Genomic DNA, 11267 nt, shown 5'->3' with positions numbered 1-11267 from the left:
TATATATATATGTAGAACACTGAAAGATAGAGATATTTGGGACGTTGAGTAGATTTTATAGAAGGATGTCCCCTAACCAAAGGTATTATCGTGATTGTTTATAATAAAGTATATAATAGTTTTCAAACTTTTAAGGGCTCTTGCAATACAAATAGGCGGAAAGCAAAGGGAAATGTGGTTGAATACTTTGTTGGATTTATGTAAACGTTTGTGCTTATATCAGAACTGTAATCAAGATTATATCCAATCTGTTTGTCTTTGATAGCTGGTATCTTACGTTTGATGCCTTCTTCCAGTTTATCTTCACAGCAGATAAATATACCTCGTCTAACAACAGTTTCTTTAATGACTATGTAATATTTTTAAAATATGAAAACAACCCAAGCTGCTTGAGATATGTACATGCAAGTAAACATGCATATATACAAACATATATAAAAAGAAATGTCTGTTTCTGGTGATGTCTGTATACAGGCTCGTGGTGTATGTATGGTTACCTTTATCTTTATGATATGCATGTTGATATGAATAAATTTTTTAAATTCTTTACCACTATTCATGAAGATAAATATATTTTGCGATATTTCTAGCATTGAACAGAAAGCGTTACTCGGTTCTTTTCCCTGTAGGTTGTGCACACTGACACACACGATACACATCAGAAATTGTTTTTATTTGACAATATGCCTGGCCTTATGAAATGATGCAGTTACTGTGTTTTCTGTTGACAGTCAGATCATTCGGCTATCATTTTCTATTCTCCTATGTAGATAACAACAATACATACATACATACATATGGAATACACACTGCCTAAATGCCAGAAAGGAGAAAGCTAATTTGAAGACTACAGATCCAATCCATCACTGGAACTGTAAAAATCTGTAAAACTTTCCAGAAGTTTATCATTTAAATATATTTGAGCATGTCTAGATATGTAACTATATGCATGAGAATACGTACATAAAACATACAAATCTACACATACATACATACATACATACATACATACATACATACATACATACCCTTTTGCTGATGTTGAAATTCCATTGAAGGAACCTTGGATCTTGGTTAGAAACCGGTTCTTTCTCTATTGGCAAGAAATCTTGAAATAAACCGAAGCGACAAGTCGCATATTTGGCGTGAGAGACTATTTATTGAAAATACGATGAATACTATCCCCAACTTTAGAGCCCCAACTATCGGCCGTTAAATAACTGCTTAATCTTCAGATGAATTAACTGAGGGAGCCTTTTATTCACAATCGTAGAGATTTTCGACTGAAACTTGAATCTAGCATTCACAGAGCTACAACAAGCAAAATGGCTGGACACAACATCAACAGAACCGATGAACAGAATGAAGACAGCCGCTCAACAAGTAAACAAATTCTTTGGTAATATATATATATATATATATATATATATATATATATATATATATATACACATATACACACAGAGAAATGTATGTATATATATATGGGTGTGTATGAGTGAATACGTTTATATACATTATAGCAGATTAACAACAAAAATAACAGTTCATCTTATGTTCTGTTAAAAAACAAAGTGCTGAAATATTGTTTTTGAAGTAGGTAAATGAGAGAGAGAGAGAGGGGGGAGAAGGGGAGAGAGTGAGTGAGAGATAGAAAGAGAGTCCACAGACGAGATTAAAATCTGGAGCTACTAACTTGCTTCTTCCTAAAATAAACAACATTCATGCAAGTGTCATTGTTTAATGCGTAAAGGCAGATCATAGTGGCTATAATTTGTTAGTTTGTTATAACAGTACTTTACAGATGTGCAGCTTAGATTGTTTCTTGTGATTAAATTATTTGAATTTCCTTTGACTAGAGTGTATGAAACTATGTGCAACTTGATCCTCTTAAATGATTTTACAATTTAGTCACTATTTGCTGTGGTTATGAGTGATAGACTGTAGTGCTTGCTATAACTAGCTTGGCATCTCGACAGTTTTGGTCAAGAAAAAAAAAAAGCAATCTGATGTCAGAAATCATTTCTCGTAGATTTATTCTTAAACAACATTTCTGTGACATTTTTACTTTTCATTTTCACATCCCTAAAAAAAAACACCTTTTATTCAAGCACTACTGCAGAAGTAAAGATGAATTAAGCAATTCTATGAACTTGCTCGTTCACATCATTTCTTTAAATAGCAGTTTTAATATTGCCAAAATATGCTTACACGTGTTTTTGTTTTTTAATGTTTTCCGCTTTATTTACTAGGTTCGAATTCTTGTCTCAATTGTATTGACTCCAACATACATCAACACTCAGGAAGGATGGTATCGTGTGTCAGACGGCAGTAAAATCACGGCGATCGGAGTACCTTATAAACTAATGAAGATAAAGAAGATAAAACAAAAGTAAGACCAATTAAATATAATCAAATGACACTTAGAGTCCAAAATAAATAGATTCTGATAAAAAAAAAAAAGTATATAGAAATAGCAGCAAAGCTTTACTGAATGAGTAAATTTGTATTCCTTGTGATAAATTTGTAATAACTAAACTAACACGAAGAAACAATTTGTTGTGTGAAGTTATTTGCAAGTATGACTGAGTCTGCTTTATGTCCATTGGTTCAAGGTTCGATTTCAAAGCGCAGCACATTGGACAGATCTTCTAGCTTTGCCTCAGATCGACCAATCGCTTTTTAGAAGCAATTTGGTCCACGGCAACTGTACAGAGGCTTGTCATATGTGTGTGTTTGTGTTTCGGCGAAAAATGAAGCATATTTAGAATGTCTATAAACTGTTATTTGTTCCACCACTGTTGCATAGGAAATCGCTTGTCCTTATGGCCATTTGAAATGTAGTAATATACAACACTGTTGTTTGGAAATGTGATGTCTAAAATGTCTAACGTCTCTATTGAATTGTCACATTTATATTACCATAATCTGTGCAAAGAAGTTTGGTTTTAGAATTTCTGCTATTGCAAATACGAAACTTAATTGTGGATATTGATTACTAGGATTTGAAAAAATTCAAAGTGTGTTTTATTCTTAAAGGGATGCCTATATATTTATAGTGTCAAAGGAATGATACATTAATACATTTTTTAAATACTTATCATTCGGAAGTCTATGTTTGAATCTTGATATTATTGGACGTTTAATAAATGACCTCAACTGCTTTAGAGTTGCATTTTAAAGAGGTTTTAGATTTTCATCCATTGTATTACCAGATAGTTTCCTATTGAATTATTCTAAATTAAACATTTGATTTATATTACGTATCTGTTGTCTTTGTGTATACATATGCATAGGTACAAACAGACAAATAGATAAATAAATAGATAGATAAGACAGATAGATAGATTGATAGATAGATGCTATATATTGTAGTTTAAGTATATAAACAATTCTGATCCAATAGTTTTGTAGTAAACTTTAGCTATCCATGTTAAGACTATGTTGGAATACCGTAATATGTAGAGTTCGTAATGTGTGCGTAATTTTAGCTATAAAATGAAAAATGCGCCACGGTTCTATGCAGGCATCCAGCAATATACTACAGATATTTTGTAGAAGGGAAGCAGATGTGTGCTGCATTCTTAGCTTTGCTTTATATAGCTTATATTACATATGTGTGAAACTACGGTATGGTATTAATTATATGATGATGCGGATGATGATAGTGAATGTCGCGTCAGTGTTAGCGATGAATGTTACTAATTATTTGATCAACAAAACTATTCATTGAATTATAGTGTTCGTAACTGAATATTCTTTCAACAGTGAATGGTTTCCGTGGATATTCATTGCGCAAGCAGAATATTAGCGTTTGACAATTTCCGTCACTGTTACAGTACAAGAAATCTGACATTTATGATAATTATTATATCAAAAACATTTTGATTGCGGTTTCTTTGTGTTGTCCTCCATGTTTAAATATATGTGCATGTATTTGCTCCCATGCATGAATAATTTTGCATGCTTAAATAAATACAGGAAACTAGAAGCATGGAGACAGTGGCGTTAAAACATTATATTAAGTCCAATTTTTTAAAAAGGAATTTTCTGCTGTTTATTTATTTCTTCTGTAATATTCGCTCTTAAATATTTCCTAAATATTCATTCGGATCTTTATTTTCCTTTTTAATAAAGTTTTCAGAAAAATTATTTTAAGCAAAAACATATATACACAGTATCACCAGTATTGAAGTGAACACTTCTCAAGTTATTTCTGCAATTATTTAAACTTTACCGTGGGTACGCAAACGAGTGATTTGTAGAATGGTGAAGTCGTATATATATCATCTTCATTAATACATTTAAATAAAGCCATTTATCAAGAATTATTTTTGACACTATAGTGACATAGATGATACTCGATGAAGAATTTGAGAACAGTCTTGTCGATTTAGCTTTTTTACACAAACCGCCTTTTCTGTAGAGAATCTAAATAATGGATATTGACAACACTTGAGGTTTTGGTGGCTTGTATCGAAATCTTTCCGAATCAAATCATGGAAACAACAATTTTGTGCTATAGCATCTTTTAAAGTTATCTCATTTGTATCAAACAATTATCATTTGATTTTCTTAAATCTGCAACTACTTTGAGCCAGTAAATATATTCATAAATGTTTCTCGCATCCAAAATTCATTCTCTTTCTCAACTTGTATCCTTTCTGAAGTTGTAGTATCCTTACCAGAATTTATTTTGTTCAAAATATGTTGACCTCATTGAAATCTAGGACATTGTAGGAGGAGTTCTTACTCAGGGAAATCTGTCATTAGTACATGTCTGAATTGCTAGAGGAACTAGAAGGTTGCTAATTGTTTTGTTAGGATGAAGAAGTTGGCGTCATTATTTCTGAGAACTCAATACTTTGTCAAGAAGATTAGAATTACATTATCAAATTTTTAATATCGGAAGTGTGGGTGAAGGCACTGACGTACACATTACAAAAAAAAAAAAAAGACATTCTAAATTAGATACTGTAAACTCAAAGCACTCTGAACATTACCCACAGCAAACTTATGTTCATTGATGTTCTTTTAACTGTAGAAACTTCGTGGGAAATGTTATAAGCCTCTTTCTGACCTCAGTTTCAAGGTGTGATTTAGGTATTATATAGAACACTTCGGGATTAGACAAGTCCGATGCAAACACTAAAATACTTACAATGTCAAATGCCTTTCTACACTCATATTCTGTATTAACAACCAAAGAATTGAGATTATTAGTATCACAAAATCTTCTTAAGCCGTCTATGCTACGATGATCACCAAACTCTTCGAAAATAAATTTCAGATACTTAAATGATTACAACACGGCTTAACTACCTCATTAAAAGTCATAATATTTGTAATGTGTGGTTCGAAACCAGATTGAAATGCAACAAAAACAGAATATAACATCAACAAAAACTTCTTCTGAGCTTAATTGGTCATCTTTGTATGATGTGCCTTCTCAGTTGAAGCAATGGTTGGAGGTTTCTCAATAACAACAACTACAACATCAACTTCTACAATAGAAACAGAGTTTAGTTACCGTCTCGTGCGGGATGATAATGATTTATACCAGTCAAAAGTCCAAATATTCAAACAATAAAATCCTTGAACATATGAAGAGTTCAACAAAGGAAATAGAAGAATGGTAGAGGCAGAATAACGATGCTAGATAGCGTAATGTATCTATCATTGTGTATTGTTGTTCTGCTTAATCATTAAATCTAATAATATACAGAGGGTTTATTCAATCGAACATATTCCCTCGGTAAAACAAAGGCCGTCTGGATAAGAATATCACCCTTATATAAAATATAGAAATGTTTAATCGTTGGATTGCTACAGTGCTCGGAAGTTTTATTGAAACTATTGAAATTCTGCCGTTTGGTTGAATTAATATAGATTTTACTTGAATTTGAGATTCTGAGATGTTTTGTAGTTATTTTTAGTTAAATTGTTTCTGACGAAAATATTTAACCGTTTAGTATCTATTATACTCATTTGATCTATTCATTTCCTTGTGATTTAATACGTTTCATTGCGGAAATATCGATGCTATCAATTTTTACTTGTAAATCGAAGGTCAATGATATCTAGCTACGTATACTCAGAACATATATTATTTTAAGGAAAGAAAGAAAAGCAAATTCTTCTGATTTCGATTTCGAGAACTCTATTTCATTATTAGAAAAGCGATATTGTTTGATGATTACGGTAATTAAATCAATAATAAAATTGGTGTTTGCTTCAGAAATTCCTTTTTAGATATTACTTAATCAGTTGTCGATACTTTGTACCAAATATGTCCTACAATACACATAATTTCTCTGTGTTCGTAATCAAGTATTATCAGTTGGAGAGAATTCATCACGAGATTTGCAAATGCTTAGTAGAAAATATGAAACGTCAGTAAGTTCGTTTTCCTGTATAATCTGCCAGAATAATAAATGGATAAGTATGAAAAAAAAAGTATAGTGTGAAACTATAATCTAATTTTATGAAAGTTACTCTGTTAAACTTGTTTAATGTATATTAATTCAAAGAGCATAGTTAAAATTTATACATCTAATGTTTTGTCATTTGAAATTATAATGCCATGGGAGAACTTCCAGAAAAAGCCTCATTCAGTTTTTAATATTAATCTCGCAAGAGTTTAATCCACTGTCTTTCTTGATAAGAAATAACATTGGGCTAACGATATGTTTTCCTTACGTGTGTAATTTTGAGTGATTTTTTTTTTTTTTTTTTTTGCTCACTACATAACATATGCCTTCAAGAATTTTTTCTACGTTGCAACGATTCTACCAGCTCGCTGCCTTGAATGGCGTGAGATAATTAATGCAAATTATTTGATCGCATCTTCACATATACAAGTGAAACGATGTATGTATATTCCAGGTTGTAGGTCACAGTTAGTTAAGTGAAACTTTTCATAAGACTGTAGTGTATGTACTATTTCTAATATAATCTTATTAAAAAAATTGCATTTCTCTCTCATCCTAGCAATAGACATTGAAAGAAATTAATGCTAAGAAAAGTAACTGATTTAAAGCAATTTTATAAATTAGGACAGAATTTGTACAGTACGGTATTAGTTGCTTTTCTCATCAAATTTTTAAAATTTTGAAATATTTAATTTTATTTTAGGTCTTGCAACTGTTTGTTTATATTTCATTTTAATTTTGCACATTTTTATTAAATTCATCATGTGAGGATTTCAACATGAACCATCTTCTGAACTGGTTGACAAAAATTCTCATTCAATTAACTTTCTGAAGTTAAACATCATCTTTTAAAAGCAATTTATTCCAAAATATAACGAATTTTGATGCTCTTTGTTTTGCCGGTTAAATTTGAAATATTTTTGAAAAATACTGACGATGTTTATAGTCACCTGCTTCCTTTACATTTCTTAGATCAGTTATTAACCTTTTGTATCATATATTAGTCCTCTCTTATCTTCATCTCTCCATTTTATATCTGTCAGAGATGTACATTCACACATGAATGAATGAAAATAAAAAAAGTTATTTTCCAATTCATACTCTGTAGTGTTTTTTTCTTTTTCTATTTTGTTTTCCATTTTCTTAAAAAAACTGAATGTAACTAAAACCACTGAAACCTGCATGAAGCAATTTGTTATAAAATTGTGTGAGACTTAGAATTGTGTAGCAATAACATAGTCGCGGAAAAACCTGCCTCATTGACAGACTTATTTGCCTTGCGGCCCTCCAATGTAGCCTCCACGAAAATGTCCACTGCTAATAAACAATTATCTTCTCTTGAGTTCAACAGATATATCCTGACAGCATGAAATAATGTCTTATTTTGTAGTTACTAGAACAGTACAGACGTGATAATGTCCCTTGTAAGAGAATGATCCCTTCTACGTTCAATCCCGTAGTCAACAGTTCCATCTCACGTGTGAATCTTTCAATTCTCTCTGTGTGTGACATCTTTTTCATCTTCATTTGCTCTTTTCCATATAATTATTTTTCTCTGTTCATCGGCCGTTTCTGTTGCAGACTGCTCGCTCCGACACCTCGTGTCACGTCATCTAGAGGCAGGAGGTCGAGGTATGTATGATGAGCGTGTATGTTCTCCATTTCCATATTCATTTGCCTTTACCTTTTCCATATTCATTTACCTTTATCTTTTCCATATTCATTTGTTTCAAATACATATATATACATTTTCTCACAAATCTAATTTTGCTTTTCTTAGAATCATTTTATGTTCCCTATCATCAAACAGATACAGATTCTTTATTTCATAGCATTGTTGTGACATAAAACTAACTTGAGGTTAGAATTTCAAATACATCATTAGAAATACAATTAATCAGACAGATACATTAATAAACGTAGCAATATACACGTGTGTAAATAACACACACATACACACACCACATAGATATTAAATACAGTGCGCGTCCGACGATTGTAGAGATGTTTTGAAAGGCTATCAGTTTCAAAGCTCCTTCTACAATAGTTGGACGTTCTATAATTCATAATGGTTCTACCCGACATTCAAATGTACTGAATCCTTCCTTGTTTGAATGGTCTTTTTAATTCTCTGATTACGGTAACTTTGTCTCTCTCTCTCTCTCCCTCTTTCTTTCTCTCTCTCTCTCTCTCTCTCTCTCTCTCTCTCTCTCTCTCACACACACACACACTCATTAACATACATGCGTTATGGCATATGTTATTTATTTTCTGTTATTTATTGGGTTCCAGATGCTCAAGACAGCTGCAGCTCCTAAACGGATGAGATCGATGCAGAAATTCAAATTGAATCGGTTTTTATAGATAGGTTGATCCATGCAGGAACCGAGGAATGATTGAGGGAAGTTTTGAGAGTAAAAACATAGAGATAACAATGGGAAAGAGGTGATTGCATCCAATGGTTTAGTGAGAATTGTTGGCAAGTTTGAGGGATTTAAATGTATTGCTCGTAAAGAGTTCGAAGTGTCGCAACATTTTTTTTTTAATCTGTTAGCCATAATGCTTTGGTACTGCTAGAAGCGAGGAGATTGTCGTTTACCCGTTGAAAGACTTGCAAAACTCCAAATTAAAAGAAGAGTGCCATTGTCATCTAGTGAACGATATTTCGATATCTTGTGCGTCTTCCACAGGTTCAAAAAATAATTAATTTTGTCAATTTACTTTATTATTCAGGTCACTTCCTGGAATCAAACTTGGGGTTAGTAGCCCGCGCTCTTAACCACTACACCATATACCCGTGGGCAATCATGGAGTGAATTTTAGGGCTTATAAATCTAATATTTTCCTATCCTTCCTTAATACCGGTTCCCATGTTATTCATATCTGCACTTGGTCTGATTAGGAGGTTGTTGTGTCCTAGCATATGAGCTGCTTCTTTTTAGCTTTCGTATTTTCCAGTGGTGTTCTCTGTCTATTATTTTAATTTCATCCCACAGGGGGAGGTGGTCTCCATTTTTCCATGCGTGATCAGCTATACCCGATTTATCAATATCTTCGTGTCACAGCTTTGCGATGTTCCTCTACCCTTATTTTGAGGAGTCGACATGTTTCCCCTTTGTATAACCTACAACAGCTGCATGGGATGGAGTACACGCAGTCTTTGGTCATATTCTCTTCTATTGGTGGTTTTAGTCGAAACGTTGTGTTAACAACAAACAAGATGAGGACAAATATCCATCAAAAATAAATAATGTAAATAATGTACACAATTCCACATCTTTTAAATAGAGAAATGTTTTGCAGCTCGTAACTATATAATTGTAGAGCATTTGTGCGTGTGCGTGTGAGGTATGTAGGGGGTGGGAGTGGGGGAGTGCAAATTGAATCGAAAAATGTAGATTGGGAGGAGCGTGCGGAGTTGGAAGTAAAATGCGATGCGACACGCACACACACACACACACACACACACACACACACACACACACACACACACACACACACGCACACACACACGCACGCACGCACACTTACTGTATTATATCATAAACGTCAACACCCTTTGCTCCAACTTTAATCCCAGTCGGGATCCTTTACTGCTGATGGAAACTATGCAGAAATCTGAGGTGCCTGACTTTGAATGTATGTGTGTGAGTGTGTATGTCTGTGAGCGCGCGCGTGTGTGTGTGTGTGTGTGTGTGTGTTTCTGTGTGTTTGTGTTTCTGTGTGTTTGTGTTTCTCGGTGCAGATCAATGACGAGCTGCGTCTGTTTGTGACAAATGTGTAATTTAGCGATTAGGTCAGTAAAGTGATAGAATAAATATCGGATCGGAATACGTAGTGGGGCTGATCTGATCAGCTCAACTACTGAAAGCTGCAGCACGGCCGCAGTCCAGTGGTTGACAACAGTAAAAGAGTATGTAGACACAAGCACGTTTACTGACATACATAGATGGAAATATGGATATTATGTAAACAGACAACTACCAAAATATACGTGAGGGACCATGTAGAGATTGCACATGTGATAACTATCAACACATATTTAGAAAGTGGGTGTATGAATTGGGATTTAATATCACAATATTAGCCTTATTAAGATAATGCTAGGGTGGTAATTATATAATAATTTGTTGTTTATCATTTTCCCCAGTGTCAGCAAAAAACTAACAACATCTGATAAGGATTGGCTTATTTTCACGTACACGTGCTACTACCCGACATACTTTAAATCAGTAATTTAAAATTAGACAGAAATAAACATATACACACGGCGCTGACATTTGTACTGCCATTTCCTTGGACTACTTTCTTCTTTTGGTGGATAAGAAATTCTTGTTCTTCAATTGTAACAAATGGTTGAAATTTTTCTACAATCTTTCTACACCCATTTTTTGATATATGTTATTCGTATCGAAACATAAGAACAAATAACACATGTTTTATTTATTTATATCGCATACTGTGAACACTGGTACTGTTGGTTACATGATTTTAACGAGCTAAGGACTGGTTCACTGCATTTACGGCAGTGACAAGAGATTGCTTGTGCAATTTGAGCAGAATAAATATCGCAAGGAACTTGGTCCGAAAGCACTGCTTGATCGATTTTCTCACCGATCTACAGCTGATGTACAGCTACGGCTAACCCAATACCTGGTAGGCTTTCGGCTGTTGAATAGCCACAGCATACGTCTATACAGGAACGTACGCATACATGTGTAAACATGAGTGCGTGTGTTTTACACACATACGCACGAACAGGCACACACTCACACACACACATTCTCTCTCTCTCTCTCTCTCTCTCTATATATATATATATATATATATATACAC

The 11267-nt window shown here is 33.4% G+C and overlaps 1 protein-coding gene across 1 annotated transcript in view; it reads left to right on the top strand.

Annotated features, from left to right (window-relative positions):
- The window catches only part of LOC106877392 (uncharacterized), a 115521-nt gene that overhangs the window by 88872 nt on the left and 15382 nt on the right, over nucleotides 1-11267 (top strand). Inside the window, exons 4-5 of the mRNA XM_052974117.1 lie at nucleotides 2253-2392; nucleotides 8013-8063. Coding sequence (XP_052830077.1) covers nucleotides 2253-2392; nucleotides 8013-8063 — 191 coding nt within the window. The remainder of the gene's footprint in view (nucleotides 1-2252; nucleotides 2393-8012; nucleotides 8064-11267) is intronic.

Source organism: Octopus bimaculoides, chromosome 17 (genome assembly GCF_001194135.2).
Source record: "Octopus bimaculoides isolate UCB-OBI-ISO-001 chromosome 17, ASM119413v2, whole genome shotgun sequence".
Taxonomy (NCBI): Eukaryota; Metazoa; Mollusca; class Cephalopoda; order Octopoda; family Octopodidae; genus Octopus; species Octopus bimaculoides.
This window is presented reverse-complemented; position numbering and strand designations above follow the sequence as displayed.